The following is a 21,530-nucleotide window of genomic DNA, read 5'->3' as shown; positions in this document are numbered from 1 at the left end:
CAACCAAACCTAGATATATATATATATATATATATACACACACACTCACATATACATACACACACAGTATATACGTGCTTCCTTTAATAGGTAGTACTCCAAATGTTCTGTATAAATGAAGCATAACCTCACTATTTTCTTGTTACTTTTCCTCACAATAAATGAAAACATTCTATTAGTTTTCTTAATTATTTGTTACATCTATATGACAGCCATTTGTGAATTATGCATTACTGGTTCATGATGGCTGGAGTTTCCCTCAAGCTGTACAACAATCCAACACAAATACATTAGCATTTCTTCATTGGACCTGACCATCTGAGGGAAGGTCTGTCTACCACCCGCCAGTGAGTTGCAGCTGCAGTATCTATTACTTGGCCTGCTAGACTTCTGTCTGAGATTGGTTCTCTGAGGGCCATTCATTGGTGCCTGGGGAAGGTGAGGATTTCATGACCTCATACGTGCTGATGTTGCTTGTGTGAAAGTCACCTCCACCCTCCCCAAACCACTCACGAAGCCCACTTTTCAACTTTCTAGACAGGACTTTGAATTTCCATTTTCCATGCAGGAGGGTTTGTGAGAATCAGTAAGGACTAGAGCTTATTTAGGTCAATTAAGCTCGTGGAAATAAAGGGAAAACATCAAATGCACAAAATACTTGACAAATACATGTACCCTAGAGTTGTACTAACTCTAGAGTTGTAGTAAAAAGGAAATCTATGTTCTTTATGATTTTAAATGGAACAAATCTATTTTATCTTCCTTTAAGCCCTTAAGATGTTTTTAATTCTTGTGCAGTATCCTGACTTGAGCATTATGACATAATTGCAGTACCAGTGCAGTTGAAAAGGAACTTTGCTATTTGCACTATAAAATGAATTTAAAATCTTCCATGTTTTTGTGATAAAACAAACTGTGCTTAATTAATTACTTCACTGCTTTCAAATCTGATAAGAGGTGAAATTTTACCCATGTTTATGCCTGTGGTTTCCAGCTGCCAAGCTTGCATGAAATATGGTAGGATTAAGTTAGTATTGGAATCATACAGCCAACCTCTGCTTATAGCCATTTGGGTTCCATGAATTTGACCTCACAGAATTTATTAAATCACTACCCGAAAAATTTGAAATATCGAATAAAATTCACAGTCAAGGAAGTTATTTCGTGGAGAAAAAGTAAATAAACACAAAAAATATATTTTTCTGCTTGCATTTCTTGATGCAATGCACAGGTGATACAGAAAGTGGTAAGAAAGCTTGTTTTCCAGGACTTCACTCCACTCTTCGCTCCAAAGAGCAAAGCCATAGCTCACTCAACTATTCTCAGAAGACAAGCTTTCTAATCCAGGCATCTTGTTATATCTCTTCAGCACGCCCTCCAACGTTCCCTCATCCTTCCTATAATGAGGCAAGTAGAACTGAACACACTACTCTAAGTGTGGTCTAATAAGAGTTTTTTGAGCCGAAACATTATATTTTGGCTCTTGAACTCAATCCCCCAATTTATGAAGGCCAACAGACTATATGCCTATTTAACCACTCTACCAACTTGTGCTGTAACATTGAGTAACCTATGGACATGAACCCCATGATCCTTCTGTTCCTCTTCACTGTTGTGACTCCTGCCTTTAACCCTATATTCTGCCTTCAAGTTTTACCTTCCGAAGTGAATCACTTCACACATGTTCAGATTGAACTCCCATCTGCCACTTCTCAGTCCAGCTCTGCATCCTAATGTCTCATTGTAACCTGCAACAACCTTCTACACTATCCACAACACCACCAACCTTTGTGTTATCTGCAGACTTGCTAACCCACCCTTCCACTTCCTCATCCAAGTCATTCGTAAAAATCATAAAGAGCAGGGTCCCAGACCAGATCCTTGCAGAACACCCACAGTCATCAGCCACCAGACAGAATATACTCCATCTACAACCAACCTCTGCGTTCTGTGGGCAAGGCAATTCTGAATCGATGCAACCAATTTTCCCTGGAACTCATTCCTTCTGACTTTTTAAATGAGCCTATCATGGTGAACCTTATTAAATGCCTTACTAAAATCCACATACACCACATCCACTGTTCTACCTCCATTGGTTTGTCAATTCCTCAAATAATTCCTTCAGGCTTGTGAGGCATGACTTATCCCTCTCAAAGCCATGCTGACTATCTCTAATCAGACTATGCTTGTCCAAATGCTCCTAAGTCCTGTCTCTAGGAATCATCTCCAGTAGTTTTCCCACCACTAATGTAAGACTCACTGGTCTATATCTCTCAGGTTTATCCCTATTATCTTTCTTGAACAATGGAATAATATTTGCCACTCTCCAAATCTTCTGGCATTACTCCTGGGGCCAGTGAGGATACAAAGATCAATGTCAAAGGTACAGCAATCTCTTCCCTCACTTCCCATAGTAACCTGGGATATATCCCATCTGGTCTTGGGGACTTATCTATCTTAATGATGTTCAAAAATTCCAGCACATCTTCCTTAACGTTGACATGTTCCAGCGTATCAGCCTGTTCTACAATGACCTCACATTCGTCAAGGCCCCTGGTGAATAGTGAAGCAACATATTCATTAAGGACCTCCCTTACCCCCACTTCCAACTCATGGTTTCTCTTTTATCCCCAATCGGCCCTTCCCTCACTTTAGTCACCCTACTAGTCTTCACGTATGTGTAGAACCCCTTGGTGTTTTCCTTAATTGAACTTGCCAAAGCTTTCTCATGTCCCCTTCTAGCTCTTGTAAATACTTTCTGCCTGCCTTATAACTCTCAAGACCCCTGTCTGTTCCTTGCTGTGGTGTAGCAATTAGCACAGAGCTTTATAGCAGTTTATTTCTCATCGCCGTCTGTAAAGAATTTGTACATTCTGCCCATAACCATGTGGGTTTCCTCTGAATACCATAGTTTCCTCCCACACTCTAAAGACCTATGGTTAGGGTTAGTAAGTTGTGGGCGTGCTATTTGGGCTCCAGATGCATGCAACACCAGTGGGCTGCCCAGCACAATCCTTGTTGACTTAATTTGATTTAACACAAGCAACATGTTTCACTGTATGTGTCAATGTACGTGTGTCAAATAAAGCAAAGGTAACTTCTTCATCTTAACTCGATCTTCCACATCTCTTGTCAACCATGGGTCTTTCACCCTACCATCCTCTCCCTGCCTCAATGAGACAAACCTATCCAGAAACTCATGTGAGATCTCCCTAAATAACCTCCACACTTCTATTGTGCATTTCCCTGAGTACATCATTTCCCAATTTACCTAATAGCATCATAATTTGCCCTTCCCAAATTGAATACTTTCCCATGCCATGTGCTCTTATCTCTCTCTAGGGCTATGGTAAAGGGAATTGTGGTCACTGTCTCTGAAATGCTTACCCACCAAGAGATCTGTCACCTACCCAGGTTCATTGTCTGGTGACAGAGACCTGACTGCTGTGGTTTTCCTCTGCTCAATGACATGCAAAGTGTTATATTTATTATTGAGAACAGCCACTAGGTACCCTGCTTTGGCTGCTTATCCCCCTCCCTTCCCCTGACAGTCACTCAGCTACCTGTGTCCTGCACCTTAGATATAACTACCTTCCTATATCTCCTGTCAAACAATCCTTCAGTCTCCTAACTGATCCAGAGCTCCAGATCCATTCCCTAATGCATTCTACAAGACACTACGGCTGGATGTACTTCCTGCAGCAGGTGTAACTGTCAGGGATACAGGAGGTCTCCGTATCTTCCCATTTCCTTCAAGAGGAGCATTCCACTGATTAGACCATTATTCTCACTGCTCTAATTGCAATAAGAAACAAACAAACATCAGAAGCTTACCTTAGCCTCTGCCTCTCCTCACCCAAGCCTCTTGAGCCAAAGCCTCCAGCTCTCCACTCTAACCTTGGGCCACTCCAACAATGGCTGCTCCACTTAAACCCAACTTTTTATTGGCCCTTACCAAATGTCTAATGGTCTCAGTTCTGCTGAAGTATCCCGACAGGCCATATTCACTTTTTAAATCTCAGGCTCACTCACCACAGGCAACAAACAAATGTAATTTAAAGTTTTAGCCAACCTACAGTATAATGGTTGAATAATAGAGCAGAGGGATATACTACAGAAAATATTCTTTCCATCAATATCTGCTGCTTAATTCAAGAGTGCAAGAGCTTATGATGTTCTGGCTTATCTACAGTATTAAAACTATACAGTATCAAAACTAGTATTCCAATCTCCACCCCCACACAAAATTCTCCAGAGGCTTAAATCAAATGCTAACAAGGTAGCCTTGAGATCAAAGTTCTCAAACAAAGTATTTTATATACAGATAGAATGTTATCACAATACATTTTCTCTGGAGTTGTTTTATTTCATACATTTTTTGTTCATAATGATCAAGTATTACAGTTGTGAGAAGTGTAATCTTGTTTTTTATTATTTCAATAAATTAGTACAAACAAAGGCATTGTAAATTAGATTTATCCATAACATCAATAAAGCCACTTTCCATTAATGGCTTAATAAACACACAGTGGAAACATACGTTCGTAAGCTATGACTGGGGGGATTGGGCATTGTAATTTACCTTGCTGTGCACCATCCCCCCAAACAGTTGTGAACAATGAACTCTCAGCACAAAATGCTAAGTGGTTTCAGAATGGCCATGATTAATTTGGTTGTAACTTTAACCCCATATCCCTATCTCCAGTAACCATTCAACTTCTTGCTTTGCAGCGATGAGCAAATCCCATGAGAGATTTGTCAAATCCTATAAAATTTCCATTGTTGTGTGCGGAATGTCTGCCTTTGAACTTGCTTTTGAACCTGAAATTGTTTGACCTATTTCTGTTGATCAGATGCCCTTGCTAGGATAACTTTATTCCCGATTTAGGAGTACATTGGTGATCTCATTTACAGAGATTTACTGTGCTAAGTGAGAAAAATATCCCACTGACAAATTACAGAATCATTAAGGTATTTGGCTTGTGTTCAGGGTAGGGGAACGCCAAATTCTACAGGTTATTCTCCTGATACATAACTGAATGGTGTTTTGTGTTTATTCAGGTCCTTTCTAAAGGTAGTAGGGATTTCGACTTTCTCTACTCCTCAGGCAATGAGTTTCAGACATTATCAGTCTTTACCTTTGAAAAGTTCCTCTTTATTTCCCCTCAAACCCTTCTGTCAATTACCAGAAATATATGTCTCCGGATCTCTGCTGAAGGAAATTCCTTTTTCCTGTTCAATTTCTCTAGTCTTCTACAGTTTTATACTCATCAATTAATTCTGACCTTGGCCTACTGTGTTCCAAGGAAAATACTCCCAGCCCAAACAGTTTCTCATTTTATCAGTAGTCCTTCAGCTCTGGTACTATCCTCATGAATCTCCTGCTCCCTCTAGTGCCACCACACCTCATCTACAACCTGCTGATCAGAACTGAGCACAGTAATCAAACTGTGGCCTACCTACACGCCCAGCAAGGCCCTTCTACTCTTGCACTCACTCTGCCTTGCCTGGCTGACCACCTGATCTATCTTTCACTAAAGTTAGATGTTAAATTACATTATTAGAGTGAAACACACCGGGATTTTGCAGCTTATTGGGTGCTACACTTGTCTCTGAATCAGGTGGCTGGGTTCAAATCCCATTCCAGAAGCTAAGGCACAGGAATATAGGGCGATGCCCTCAATGCATTACTGAGGCAATAATAACTGTGGGGGAAATACAGCCTGTGAACGAGATGCTAAACCAAGGCTCTGTTCACCTCCTTGGGAGGGTGTGAAATATACCACAACATAATTTATCCTTGAATGCCCTGGTTAAATATTTATCTCCTAAGAGGCCTTGATTATCTGGTCACAATCTCATTAGGCTTCTGAGAGCTTGCTGTGTATCTTCTGGCGGTCTTTAACATTACGGCTGTGACAGCTCTTCCAAACTTGAAGAATGCTGAAGAAGTGGTAAGTGCTACAGAAAGGCAATTCTTTTATTTCCTCTCGCCATTTAACTATGCTGTGTCTAACCAGGGGAGTGCTTATCCAATTCCAGAAAAATCCACATTTAAGGGCCATGATTGTTTTCCAATAAATCAACAATTTTTAATCCTACTATTGATTCACTGAATACCTTCACCTTTTCAGTACATGAGCAAAATATTAAACTGCAACATGTTTCATTGCTGCAAACCACACAGCTGTAAGAATCTCGCCAGACCTCTGGACTCTAATTGAAAAGAGACTAAGTAGATCCCTTTCCTCCTGTATTTTTCAATGCATTTGTACAATTTTGCAAATAAATCACCTCAGCTATGAACATCAACCTGTTTTTTTTTGTTGTTTTCTGTGCTGAGGCAGCAATAAACTACACATGCTGTCTGAGGCACAGTTCCCCTCAAATCTTTTGAGTCAGGTATTTCATCCACAGAACAAAAAGGTCTTGTGCTCTTTTGTTCATTCCTCACCAGCTAAATAAAGATAACTAGAGTGCTAAAAATGGAAATTGCTGGAAAAATTCAACGTGATCAAAGGCAATACCTCTCAGGCATTCACAAAACTACTTCTTTCACATCTTCTTTTCTTTCAAATGTGATTCTACTACAGTTGGAGCCTGTGATCCACAGTTTGGTGGTGTGTTTTCTGGCTGATTGCGTGATCTGGTACTTTGCTGTCTCTGAGAGTGTTCTGTGAGACTTCGAACAGCCTCGAGGCCAAGCAGCTTGGAGATGGAGTGCGAGACCATGATCGACTCCATTTATCACCGATGTAGCTGACTAAAGCACCAAGGGAGATTGAAATCACTGAGGCGAGTGCGGAAGGCGAACAGGTTCTCTCTCTCTCTCCCTTTCGCTCGTTGCTCCGGAAGAAAGGTCTCCGCATTCGTATGGAATCTCTCCCTCGATGCTGTTGGAGGATGGTGCTGAAGTTCTGGGTCTGCAGTTTGTAGATTGGACTCTGTAGTTCATGTTATGTGTTTCTGGTTTCTGGTCACTTTTTCTTTAGTTGCTATTTCAGGTTATTTGATCAGGGTGGCCTGCACCGAACACAGACCTGAACTGAATATGGACTCTTCTGATTTTGTTTTGTACTCTGTGACTTTCGCTTTTTTTTTGTTGCTGTTGGCATGTTTTTTTTTGCGCTTGGACGAAGGGTTTGGTATTTTTTCTTTAAACAGATTCTGTGGTTTTTCTTTGTTTTCTGGCTTTCCAGGGTTGTATACTGCACACATACTTTGTTAATAGATGTACTTTGAACCTTTAAATATTTGTATCTTTGAGTGTCTGTGGAAAGAGAAGCAGAGTTAATGCTTCTGGTTAGAGACACTTCATCAGAACACAGGGACTATCTGTAATAGGGTGTGATTCCTTTTGTTGCTGCCACCTTCTCTGCTACCTAGACTAGCTTGTTTTCTCTTTCTCATTTCTGATGAATGGTCTGTAACCTGAAACATTAACTCCGTTTCTCCTTCCACAGATGCTGCATTAACGGCCGAATACTTTCTCTACCTTATACTGTTTTTATTTCAGATTTCCAGCACTGCAGTTTTTCTTTTTGATTTTCATACTGGAAGCAGGCTATTCAGTACATGGTGCCTGTATTAGCTCTTTAAAAGATATCCGCATTTAATTCAACTCCACCACGCCCCTGCAAATATCTCCCCCCTTTAAGTTTTATTTCCATTTGTATTCACTAATGAAACTTTCAGTGAGATCACAAGAGTCCTGAAGAAGGGTCTCAGCCTGAAATGTTGGGGAATCACTCTTTTCCATTGAGGCTGCCTGACCTTCTGCGTTCCTACAGCATTTTGTATGCGTTTCTTTGGATTTTCAGCATCTACAGACTTTCTTGTGTCACAGTGTCATTGTCATTTTACTGATGGACTTAAATCTCTTTCCAAAGCTGAACGATCCTGCAACAGCTGGAAACAGTTACCTACCATGCCCTCCCCCATTCTTTGTGGCAATGCATTCCAAATCATAATCACTAACAAATAAATATTTTGCATTTCAGATTGTGTTTGAAGCAATCCGCGGCCTCTCAATAAACAGTGATATCGCAATCGATGACATTTTATTCCAAAATGGACCATGTCAAGGTATTTCTTTAAATTAAAGCTATAACTGCACTCAAATTAATTTAATCCTCAGATGAACTAGGCTTAAGTTTTCTTGCTTGAAGTTTAACCTCCTAATCATTACTGAAAGATTGTTTAATAGTATTTGACTGCTGATGAAAACAAGAGTATGCAAAAGGAAAACACTTAACAGGTCCTCGAGGACAGATCAAGGGAAAGAGGGAGAAAGCGGATGACTATTTTCGAAGAAGTAATTTCACCATAGTAAGTTTTATTTGTAATCAAGCCTGATTAACCCCCACTAGATATCATCAGACTGCTGGACAACTCTCTGTTACTTTGTCTAATGCAGAGCTACAGCAGCTGAATGAGGAAGTGTGATGAAAGAGTGCTGTGGAATATACATGACGTTTGATTTATTGTTCTGCAACCTTTGGTGAAAACAACTGTATTTATCTTTTGCCTCCTTTCTTTCTATGTGAGCTCTTTCAGCTCTCTGCTCTTATGAGTAACCTGCATAGCACCATCTCCAGTTCCCATCCCTTCACCACTGGACCTAAACCACCACTTCCACTCTTGTCACTCTTTCCCCTGTAAGTCCATCCTTAATCTTCACTCCCTGAGAGGTCTCTGAGTCACTGGTCCTAATATGAGACACGGTGCCAAATCTTTGTTTGGTGTTCCTGTGATATACCTCAAAATGTTTTTCTGTTGTATAAAAGTAACTTGTTGTTCCTTGTACCTGCAGATTAGTTTCACTTAATCTAAATTTAACTAATCATTTCCCTCAGAATTTTGAAAATATACAAATCCTAAATATCAAACAAAGACTCTGTTGTATCAAATCAGGCTTGTGGGTTCAGTGAATGGGGATAGAATACACACAACTGGTAAGTAGGTTAACAATTTATTTATAGGGAGGCCATGGGCTAACCTGGGTGCCGCATATGCAGCAGTTACTGTTTAATGTCCAGGGTGTGCGCCATTTGGTTTTGACACAGTTACCCCAGGACACTGCTCCTGCTCACATTTGCTGTGCCCCACTGAATGGTTGGACCCATGCTCATTGTACTGCAAGCAACAACAATTCTTCCCCTCCCCTGTTGGCAGAGGGATTACTACGAGTCAGGACCTTGGGATCAGACAAATCATAAGTGGGGAAGTACCAGCCCTTAAAACACTTACTCCACTGGGGGTTACTGAGATTCAAGTTCTCTAAGGCCATTCCCATACTATGGGGCGAGGTTGGCTGGAGTGGACGACTCCCTCCTGGCTTCCCCCAAAGGGGAGGGAACATCGACTCAAACCATGAGAGGCCTGCGTCGGGCATTTTCATGTCTTTCAAGGCGCAGATTGGAAGTCTGTGTGGGGCACCACTCCTTGCACAGACACTAGAGCAATGTGTGCTTATGTGCCTTGCTCAAGGACACAAACACGCTGCCACAGCTGAGGCTCGATCTAATGACCTTCAGATCACTAGACGAACACCTTAACCACTTGGCCACGTGCCCAACAACAGAATGTCAAAACCCGAGAAGCTGGACAAGTTCCCCTAACAGTCCTGTTCTTTTTTGTTAAATGGGGTCACTATCAGCAGCACCCTTTCTGTAGCATGTGATGGCACCCTCATGCAGATTCAACGGTCTAAGGCATCGGTGTGGTTTGCTTACTCATATGCCATCTGTGGAAATGTCTTGTAGGATCTCACACCAACCACCATCATCACCACTGCTGTCAATATCCACCACTTCACCATACAGTAATGTAGGGAGTCACAAACTCACTCCTTCCTGGTTAGTCAATGAGTACTTAGACAGACTATCCCCTTTTCTCCCTGTAACACCAACCATCACGTATTCCCTGATCTGCACACCACAATCTCCCCGAGCTATGGTGGCCCTGTGGGTGCTGCACCCACACCAACCCCAATTCTTCTGACACTGCCAACCTAGGACATTGGAGACCCTCCCAGGCCCATTAGCCGGGTTATTCAACAACTGCTGCAGCACACTCAGCTACCTCTGAAAGGTGCAAGTGGGGGTGGGGGGGGGTGGGGGAGGTCAATAACTGTTTCAACAGCCAGTTCAGGCAGTTGATCATCCCTGCCATCTGTGGGTAGTAGCAGATGTGGCACGCCCACAGAATGCCAGACTCCACAGCCCACCCTTGGACTTTGGCCCCTGTGAAATGTGAGTCACTGTCCGAGTGGGGCAGGAGGGCACCACCCACCACCTGACACCTGCTGTTACTGAAGATCCACCAGTGTCTCTTGCAGAGCCTCCATCAAGGTATTAGATCAGATTAGATTATGAGGACACACAGTCCTCTTTTATTGTCATTTAGAAATGCATGCATTAAGAAATGATACAATGTTCCTCCAGTGTGATATCACAGAAACACAAGACAGACCAAGACTGAAAAACTGACAAAAACCACATAATTATAACATATAGTTACAACAGTGCAAGCAATACTGTAACTTGATAGAAGAACAGACCATGGGCACGGTAAAAAAGTCTCAAAGTCTCTCGAAAGTCCCAACATCTCACGCAGACGGTAGAAGGAAGAAAAATCTCCCTGCCACGAGCTTCCAGCGCCATAAACTTGCCGATGCAGCATCCTGGAAGCACCCGACCACAGTCCGACTCTCAGTCCGTCTGAAAAGTTCGAGCCTCCGACAGCGAGTGCCAAGCACCATCTCTGCTGAGCACTTCGACCCTGGCCCCGGCCGCCAGCAACAGGCAAAGCCGAGGATTTGGGGCCTTCCCTCCAAAGATTCTCGATCGCACAGTAGCAGTGGCAGCGAACCGGGCATCACAGAAGTTTCTCCAGATGTTCCTCCGTGCTTCTCACGTCCGCCTCCATCAAATCAGGATTGTGCACAGGTATACAGGGAACCCTGAGAGGAATGTGAGAAATCCTGCAGAGAGCAGAAAGACCCCTCATCGGGAGAAGGCTTGGAGAATGACCCTTCTCCCTAAACAGCCTCCTGACCCCCTTCCCCTGGCAGCGCTGCCTCCACATGGCATAGAAGGTAGGATTAGGACCCCCATCTACCTGCTCCTTTGGGGTCCTGGAGGTGAGCAACATTTCGTTGCAGGTCACCCCTGGGTGCTCGTCTAATTTGCATACCCAACTATGGGGACTTTCCTTCTGCCACGTACTACGGTCAGCCTCTAACTGCTGCACCTTTACAACAGCATCTACAGTGCTCCCTATCACTGGTCCCAATCAGGGGAGTACCACTCCCTTTAAACCAGGAGGAACTGCTTTAACTAAATGCTCCACCATGATTCTCTGGTGGGTTGTTGCTATCACGATAGATCCCTTTGATCAGAACCCACTAGCGAAGGGCTTGGTTCCTTCCTCTGCTGTGCTCCACTCCTCCCGGAGTTGCAAATCCCACTCGAAGAGTGAGGGATACCTTAACTTCATTTCCGCCATCACTCTGCCCCATAGAGATTCCTCACCCGCGTGGGAAGTGGGTGACACGCTCAGGGCATTGTTCATCGCGCAGTGAGATGACAGTCATGCCCAGGCCACCCTTCTCCCTATTGGATAAACTCATCGCAGCATTCCCCAGCATCCCAGATTGTCAGCAATCACGTGGGCAAATACTTAGGTTCCACACCCTCAGCTTCAGGAACAGTTATTACATTTCAACTATCAGGTTCCTGAACCAGCATAGGTAACTTCACGCACCTCAACTCTGAAAGGATTCCACAACCTATGGGCTTGCTTTCAAGGCCTCTACAACTTATGTTCTCATTATTATTTATTTACTTATGTATTTCATATACACAGTTAGTTAGTCTTTCAGTCTTTGTTTCTGTGGTCAGCTGGTGGCGCAGTGACATCAGCGCCGGACTCCGGAATGGAGGTTCCCGGGTTCGAATCCAGTCGGGCCGCTCCCAAGTATGCTTCCCATCCGTGCTGGGTTGAGTGTTGAGCTCGCAACTCGACCTCGTAAAATAAAGGGAAAAATACTGCGAAATGTCTGTGCAAGGAGTGGCGCCCCACACCGCCTTCCGATCCGCGCCTTGTAAGACATGAAAATGCCCAACGCTAGCTTCTCAGGCCTGAGTCGAGACATCATCATCATCGTTTCTGTGTAGTTTTCCATTGATCCCATTATATTTCTCTAAATACTGTGAATGTCTGCCGGAAAGTGAATCTCAAAACAGTATATGGTGAAATGTAAGTACGTTGATATTAAATTTACTTTGAACTATATGAGAGAGTGGTGGATGCAGAGTCACTAACAGCATTTAAGAAGCGAATGGATGAGCACTTGAAATCCCTAGACATTGAAGGTATGGGGATGCCGGGCTGGAAAATGGGATTAGTGTAGATGGCTGCCCACTAGTCAGTGTGGGATAAACAGCCAGTTTCTATGTTATATGTCTGGAAGATCATGCAATGATTTTCCGTACCTACGCCATTGTTCTGCTTGGAGGAGCTTTGGCTGCAGGCAGATGTGCCATGGTGCCATCTTAAAACATGTCAGTTTTAAGACTCCTCAAAGCTGTGAAATTTGGAAACCCATGCAAGAAGATAAGTTCTATTACAGGTTACTGATGTAGTCGGGGGCTGTTGCAGTAAGTCTCTAACTTACCTGCTCATCAATAGCCACACCCCCGTGCGGAGCTGAGGACCGTTTCACGTAAGGAGCATTGCAGCTTCTACCACACGCTGCTGTTTCGATGATGATGTCACTGCGGTTGTAGCGTTTAAATCTAGTGTGCAGAAACCGCTCACTCTTTTCGCTCTCCGGGTCACCATGTGCTAATTGATGGTGCCGTGGGGACGGTAAACTATGGAGGTGTGCTACAATAAAGAGGGCCTGGGCTAACACTTTAAATAAGTACTTGTCACTGTGTGCATGTTTTGTGTTTGTTCCAACAATTTGCGTGCTCAGTTTAGATAAGTATTTGTTACCTTGTGCAAGTTGAAGGGTTTACTGAATGCTTAGTGTCTCTCTTATCCTGTAAATAAATGAGTGTCGTCTGTCCCCATTCACCAAACTCATGAACCTGATTTCATACAATTGGCTCTGCCGGCAGGGGTCGGTGGTTGATTCTTTAAGAAAGTGGAGTTGAAGCAGGGGACCAGCTATACAGTGACTGTAGTGAATGCAGCACAGGATCCAAAGGAGTCACCGGCTTGGCTGTTGCTGATGTCTCTTGTGTTTCAGCCTTAACCCCTGACAGGTGGAAATTGGCCACTGTATATAATTTACAGTATACAGTGAGGAAGACTATCATGGCTTGCAACAGGATCTGGACCAGCTGGAAAAATAGCTGATGGAATTTAATACAGTCAAGTGCGACATGTTGCATTTGGTAGGACCGATCAGGGTAGGTCTCACACAGTGAACGGTAGGGCACTGAGGAGTGTAATAGAACAAAGGGATCTAGGAATACAGGTCCATAATTTGTTGCAAGTGGCATCACAGGTGGATAGGGTTGTAAAGAAAGCTTTTGGCACATTGGCCTTCATAAATCAAAGTATTGAGGATAAGAGATGGGATGTTATGTTATATTGTAGTTGTACAAGACATTGCTGAGGCCTAATTTGGAGTACTGTGTGCAGGTTTGGTCACCTACCTACAGGAAAGATGTAAATAAGGTCGAAAGAGTAGAGCAAAAATTTACAAGGATGTTGCTGGGGGTGGAGGACCTGAGTTATATGGAGAGATTGAATAGATAGGGCTTTATTCCTTGGAACATAGAAGATTTGATAGCAATATTCAAAATTATGAGAGGTATAGATAGGGTAAATGCAAGCTGGCTTTTTCCACTGAGTGGTTGAGTGGAACTACAACTAGAGGTCATGGGTTACGGGTGAAAAGTTTAAGGGGAACTTCTTCCCCCATCAGGTCATGAGTGTGTGGAATGAGCTGCCAGTGCAAGTGGTGCAGTGAGCTCGATTTCAATGTTTAAGAGAAGCTTGGATAGATACATGGATGGTAGGCATATGAAGGGCTATGGTCCTGGTGCAGGTCAATAGGAGTAGGTAGTTTAAATACCTTGGCATGGACTAGATGAGCTGAGAGGCCTGTTTCTGTGCTGTACTCTCCTATGACTTCATGACTCTATATCCAACAGTGAAATTGTAGTATTTTTACAGCACATTGGAAATGTCTTGAAAATGCCAAGGCATTATAGAACTGCAAGACTTATTTTCTGAATATTGCTGTATCTTGACAAACAAAAGCTGGTGGATGCATCTTAATTTACTTAGGTTTCCTGAGCTGTGAGGTAAGGTTGGGGTTATCTTTGGGAAGAGCAGTGAAAGGTGTATGAAAAAGAAGTTTGTGTATATTGCAACATTTGGAATCAACCTGCCAGCAGATATTAGACCTGGGATACATCTCAATGTACGTGGATTCATGAAATTGTTCTTCATCTGACCAATGCTTAGCCACATCATAGTTCCTTCCAAACTGTGATACCTCCCAGAGCAGATATCTCATCATTAGAGCACTAGGATAGGAAGCAATTCAGACAGTATCACCTATTTCACGAGATCCTGGCTGATGTGTGATGAGCTCCTTCTATCCCCTTGACTCCGTCACCAAGGCCTAACAGTCATTTCCAATATCAGTCCCAAGTTTTTTATTCGAGTCCCCCATGTGCTTCCTGATGTAATCCCTGAACTACTTGGCTTTTAGATTGAGGCCGACCTGAGTCAAGTTCTCCCATTCTACCCCTGCTTGGATAATATTTAGGATCATGCAAGGTCTGGGAAGAAGAAATAAAATCACTGAAGGGATAAATTTAACAACACTATAGCTTGTGTTGGACAGTATAGATAAAATTACTGATTTTCAGTGAGGTAGTGGGACCGTTGATTTGTTTTTTGCTGGAGCCTGTGTTCCATATGTGAACTTTCCGGTAGGTTGGCAGCAGTATTCTGTAGAAGAATGAATGGAAACTCCAAGCCCCTCCTAGTCTGTTGTTGCTATTGTGTTTGGAATGTCTCCAATGGGAGTGTCTGATCAGTCACAGTAAATTCAGTAAAAATCCCTTTCTGAAAGTGCTGCTGATTTAAAATAAAATTGCATTTCCATTCTACTCATCCCAGTGTCCTTTATGCAGTCAGTGATCTGCAGACAGCATTGCGCCAGCGCCAGGACTCACAAATGGGGCTCAGTTTTCTACGTTGCTGCGTGATTTTGTGTGGTCTGGGGTCTTGACTGGATAATTACAGGCTATCCAGCCCCGCTGAGGCTTACTGTACCTGCAGTGATCCAATGCTGCCCTCTAGCCTTACCTACTGAGGTTCCCTCGTTGGTCTGCCTGATGCACACTGTAATGTCAAATCTAATGCAATGTCCTGATCCACTGCAACTTCCCTGACCTTTAGCATCATAACAGCAGTCTTGCTTTGGTGCATAATTCTCTGAAATGGAACATAACCTCCTGACTTATAGAATCCCCCATTGAGCATGGGGCACACTTCCAAAAAAACAATTTAGGCCTGGCTAAACTCCAGTGGTCAGTATCTTGAAATATGTAGCATATATAGGAGCTCCCACGCCCTTCAATTACACTGTTAAGCCTGCCAGAAATCGATCTTTGTGATGCCTAGTTAAGCTGTGCAATGCTACACAGTTAAATCGGAGAAGTTGCATTTACATTCAGTAAATTTTCATTCAGTAGAACATCTGCAGTTTATGAGAGAGAAAAAAATCAAATTAAAATTGAAGGAGAACAACACAAGGAAATGTTAGAATTAGCTTAGTGCAAGATTTAAGTTCTTACATTGGCCTCCAATAGTAAGCAGTTGACCCTGGGGATGCGAAAGACTTGGAGCATTGGCACACTCAGAATGGAGGAAGTACAGCTTTTAATGAGTGACAAGTATGTTCCAACTTTACTGATGTCCTTAATTTTGTCTTTAAGTCAAAAAATGCAGTAAAATTACTCAATGGCAACCACACCCCCATAGTCTGGTAATGAACATAATTTAAAAACATACAAGACATAATAAAGAACAAATACTAAATGAGGGAGAGAGGAAACTAGTTCTTCAATTTCTTGGAATGACCATATACACTCTGACGACTTGGTTAGTTACCTCCTGTACCTAATAAAGTGGCTGGTGAGTATATGTCTGTAGTCTTCTGCTGCTGTAGCCCATCCTTTCAAGGTTCGATGTGTGTACACCGCTGTTTTAACGCATGGTTATTTGTTATAGTCAGCTTCCGGTCAACTTGAACCAGTCTGGCTATTCTTCTCTGACCTCTCTCATTAACAAGGCATTTTGGCCCACTGAACTGCCACCCGCTGTATTTTTTGTTTGCTTTTTGCACCATTCTGTATATGTGGTCATTGGAGGAATGTTCAAACTCCAGACCAGGATTGATCCCAGGTCACTGAAGCCATGGGAAACCAGCTCTGTCAGTTGCACAAGTGTGCCACTCCCATGATGGAGCAACAAAATTTATAGTCTTAAGAGGTCAGAATTCAAGGGACATTAAGTTCTTAGAGACATAGAGCACTACAGCACAGCAACAGGCTATTCAGCCCATCTAGTCATGCTGAACTATTACTCTGCCTAGTCCCATTAACCTGCACCCTCCATACCGCCCCCACCCTTGCACTTATCCAAACTTCTCTTAAATGTTGAAATCAAACTTGATTCACCACTTCTGCTGGCAGTTTGTTCACGACGCTTTACAGTACCAGCGACTAGGGTTCAAATCCCGCCGCTGTCTGTAAAGAGTTTGTATATTCTCCCTGTGACTACATGCGACTTCTCCAGGTGGTCCAGTGTCCTCCCACATTTCAAAGCTGTACTGTTTGGTAGGTTAATTGGCCATCATTAGGCTAGGGTGGATGGGCAGCGTGAGTTCAAAGACCTGGAAGGGCCTGTTCAGCACTGTATCTCTATAAATAAACAACTCACTGTGGAATACAACACCCCTCAAATGATGGAGGGAAAAACTGCATCCAAATGCCTACAGTGTGCACTGTTTCTTATTACCTTGCCTACCCTTAGATCTGCTTGAAGAAAAGATTACATCAGGTTGACACTAAGGTTTACATTTGATTTTATAAGTATCATCTCCTCTGGCATCATTACCTCCCTATTTCTACAGGCCTGTCCCAAGTTATAAATGCCTGACTTATGGACACCTCTCCTCACAAAAGAGCTCCTGTGATATTCTTAAATTCAAAAGTCTGATGTATGTAAACACTAATTGACCACTTTATTAGACACAACTATTCATTTATGCAACAATCAGCCAACTTTGTGGCAACAACTCAATGCATAAAAGCACGCAGACATGGTCAAGAGGTTCAGTTGTTGTTCAGATCAAACATCAGAATGGGGAAGAAATGTGATCTAAGTGACTTTGACGGTGGCATGACTGCTGCTGCTAGTCAGGAGAGTTTGAATACATCAGAAACTGCTGATCAAACTCCAGAGTTTACGGAGAATCGTATGAAAAGCAAAAAAAAAAAACGTGCAGTGAGTGGCAGTTCTGTGGGCAAAAATGCCTTGTTGATGAGGGAGGTCACAGGAGAATGGCCAGACTGGTTCAAGTTAACAGGAAGCCAACAGTAACAAATAACACTGTGTTAAAACAGCGGCGTGCAGAATAGTATCTCTAAAAGCACAATACATCAAACCTCCAAAAATGTAGTTTCAAAGATTAATCGGCCAGAGTAAGTCACCTCCAGTGTGTAGATGAGTGGTGTAGACTTGCTGGGTTAAAGTGGCCTCTTTCTGTACTGGAAAGAAATATGGTGTTGATCTCTGAACCTCCCTCAGGATGAAGGAACTACGGATCTGAGCCGTACCCTCCAAATATCTGGACCTGCCTCTTGGTTTTTTTGCACTACCTTACTTTCCCTTTTCTATTTTCTATTTATGATTTATAATTTAAATTTTTAATATTTACTATTGATTTGTACTCCAGGGAGCGCGAAGCGCAGAATCAAATATCGCTGTGATGATTGTATGCTCTAGTATCAATTGTTTGGCGACAATAAAGTATAAAGTATAATCTGGAAGTAAAGGACTGGGCACAAAATCATTTCTGTGGCATTGTGTGGTCAAACCTATCTTTACAATCGTTTATCATCTTGTACAAAAAATGGTGCTTTAGAATTACCCTACTGCCCATTTTCCAACTGACTCTGATAAGTAGCACCAAACAACATTTACACATAAACTTTGAAGTTGAAAAAGATACAAAGTTGCCTCTCAGTTATGTTATCAAACATAAAATGAACACCAATCCATATACTCAAGGAGAGAGGTTTTGAGAAACAGCATAATGAGGACAGAGACAGGGAGGTTCAGTGAGGGAATTCCAAGGCTTAGAGCCTAGAAGGCACAGACACAACTAGTGGCTGGATTAAATATGAGGACAATTAAGAAACTAGAACTCGAGGAATGCAGAGGCTTTGAAGGAAAGACAGAGCTGAGGTCAGGTGAGGTCATGGAAAGATTTAGAAACGGGGGAATGAGAGTCTTATAACTGAGCCGTTGCCAGTCCAGCAGCCAGTATAGGTGAGTGACCTTTGTATGAAATCTGCCAACAGAGTTTCGGTTAACGTCCATTTGCAGATGGTGCACATTGGGAAGTTGGATGAAAGAATGTTGCAAATACAGAACGCAGAAACTACAAAAAACTGTGGAAGTCCTGGCATAATTTGAAAACTTTAGTGTATTACTGGTCCATTCTGTGGCATTCTCTCTATCTTTGCCAACATTTTGAACTGTTGCAAATGCAACCTAAATGTGTGTGTTCTATAATTATACAAATCTATAAGCTATTTAAGAGTGACACCTCTAATAGGAAGTGTCTGTGAAGGAGTGGACAACTCTTCAGGTGAGGAAGGTCACTTGGCTCGCTAGTTTTGACTCATTTCACAGACCATCTCACTGCTTTACTGCCTTAACTCACTTCAGTAGAATTAGTTAATAATAAAAATAATAACTTATTTACAGAAACACACACAAAATGCTGGAGGAACTCAGCAGTATCCACTGGCCGAGACCCTTCTTCAGGACTAGAAAGGAAGTGGGAAATACCTGAATAAAATGGTGGTGGGCGGGGGGGGGGCCGCAGAGTGGAAGAGGAATAGCTAGAAGGTGATAGGTAAAGTCAGGTGGGTGGGAAAGGTAAAGGGCTGCAGAGGAAGGAATCTGATAGGAGAGAAGAGTGGGAGGGAACCCAGCAGGAGGTGATAGGTAGGTGAGAAGAGGTAAGAGGCTAGAGAAGAAGATCGATTTTCCTGTCTTCAGGTTGGACGCTACCCAGACAGAATATAAGATGTTGCTCCTCCACGCTGAGGATGGCTTCATCGTGGCACAAGAGGAGGTCACAGATTGACACGTCAGAACAGGGATGCAAATCCGAATTAAAATATTGGGCCACCAGGATCTTCTGCTTTTGGCAGATAGTGTGGAGGTGCTTGATGGAGCAGCCCCCCAGTCATGATGGGGAAGACCGAAGTGGAGGGGGCTGCTTCGGGAGCACTGTATACAATAGACAATCCCTGAAGATTCACAGGTGAAGTGTTCCCTCACCTGGAAGGATTGCTTGGGACACTGAATGCAGGTGAGGGAGGAGATAAATGGGCAGGCGTAACACTTTGGCCACTTGCAAAGATGTGCCGGGAGGGAGATTACTGGGGAGGGATGAATGGACAAGGGAATCACGGACAGAGTGATCTCTGTGGAAAGCGGAGAGTTGGGGGGGGTGGAGGGAGAGAAGAAAAGATATGTTTAGTTGTGGAATCCCTTTGGAGGTGGTGGAGATTGCAGAGAATGATGTGTTGGATCTAGGGGCTCATGGGGTGGTAGTTAAGGACAAGAGCTAAGGGGGCAGGAAGATGGGGTGAGCACGGATGTCCAGCATGTTTGGTGTCAGGAAACCGCTGCCAGGAGTGTTGGCGTGTTGGCGAAAGCAGATGCAAAAGTGTCTTTTAGATAGGCACATGATCCATATCCCTTTATTCCCTACAGATCATGTTCTGGAAAAAGCAATTAGTTTAATTTGGTATCATGTTCGGCATTATAGGCAAAGGGATATACTGTGCTATATAATATACAATCCATTTAATCAGCTGAATCACATTCTTGCCCCTGGATCTTGGGATACTGGCCATTTCCACCACAGAACCCCACAATGTCTTGCAGCACCTTTCATGTGGTAAAAAGCATGTTCATAAGGTTAATGACAAGTTTGGCACCTAACATTAGGGAAACAAAGCTTAGTCAAAAAGGTGAGTTTCAATGCAAACCAGATAAGGTGGGTTAAAGTTGAATTTTTTTTTCCTGAACATAGGATAGAAATGAATAATTGCTTTTATGTTACCTGGGTTTGCTCTTTCTCATTTAGATTTGGAGAGTCCTTTGCCATTCGACGCAGAATCTCCAAATGAACCTGACTGGTACAGCATTTATATCTGAATAGAGGTCCCCGACGCAAGCCACACCGAGAATGTTTGAGTCACAGGAGCTTGATGTGGATCTTGCAGAAGTTGTAAATATTCTTCCTCCTCACAGGACAGAAGATTTCATTTGATTTGAATGTCTTCTTGCTAACTTTTAGCTCAGAAATGTGTTATGTTTGTTTTGTACGAAAACGTAGCGGCCACAGGGCTCCTTAGTTTCTCGTTAGCAATATCCAGTAATCGTAATTACTGAAGAACTGTAAATATTAAACATTTCAGACTGGTAAAAGATGATAATTATGAGTAATGTTTTAGTTTAATGTTTGTATTCAAAGACCATTAGAAGTATAGCTTGCTATTGCTTCTTGGCCATGTCTTACAAAATCCAAATTGCGTTCTATATTTATCCAGAAGAAAAATAAAATATATAAACTAAACCTTAATTGCAATTTCTCTCTTTCTGAACTGGAGGTTCGATCAGTTTGCTCTTTAAGTAGTGAACCACATATGTCAATCAAAACATGACACTAGGTAATAAAATGCAGTATTAAGTCAGATGACCGAAAAGCTTGATCAAAGGACAAGATTTAAAGGAGCTTTTTAGGTGGAGAAGTGGAGATATTTACTGCATGTTTTTATGCTGTATGACTTAAAAAGTGCATGATCCAGTTAAATGAGGTATGCTTCAACTGAAGTACTGTGACTTCTTGTCAGAAACAATGGAAAAATCTTAAGTGTTGTAGAGGTTTAGAGAAATACAGTACAGAAATGGGTCTTTTGGCTCAACTGATCCATGCTGATCAAGAGGCCCATTTAAGCTAGTCCTATTTGCCTGTGTTTAACCCATATCCTTCTAAACCGGGAGTTCTCAACCTTTTTTATGCCATGGACCCCTACCATTGATCGAGGAGCTTGTGGACCCCAGGTTGGGAACCCCTGCTCTAAACCTTACCTATGCATGTATTTGTCTAAGTCTATCTTTTAAACGTTGTTAATGTACCAGCCTCAGCAACTTCCTCTCACATCTTCTTCCATATACTGACCACT

The 21,530-nt window shown here is 42.7% G+C and overlaps 1 protein-coding gene across 1 annotated transcript in view; it reads left to right on the top strand.

Annotated features, from left to right (window-relative positions):
- Positions 1–20,915, top strand: part of mamdc2a (MAM domain containing 2a) — a 113,828-nt gene extending 92,913 nt beyond the window's left edge. The window contains exons 13-14 of the mRNA XM_063049040.1: positions 8,001–8,085; positions 20,429–20,915. Coding sequence (XP_062905110.1) covers positions 8,001–8,085; positions 20,429–20,499 — 156 coding nt within the window. The 3' untranslated portion in view covers positions 20,500–20,915. The remainder of the gene's footprint in view (positions 1–8,000; positions 8,086–20,428) is intronic.
- Positions 20,916–21,530: the final 615 nt, after the last annotated feature.

Source organism: Mobula hypostoma, chromosome 5, assembly GCF_963921235.1.
Source record: "Mobula hypostoma chromosome 5, sMobHyp1.1, whole genome shotgun sequence".
NCBI classification, from domain to species: Eukaryota; Metazoa; Chordata; class Chondrichthyes; order Myliobatiformes; family Myliobatidae; genus Mobula; species Mobula hypostoma.
This window is presented reverse-complemented; position numbering and strand designations above follow the sequence as displayed.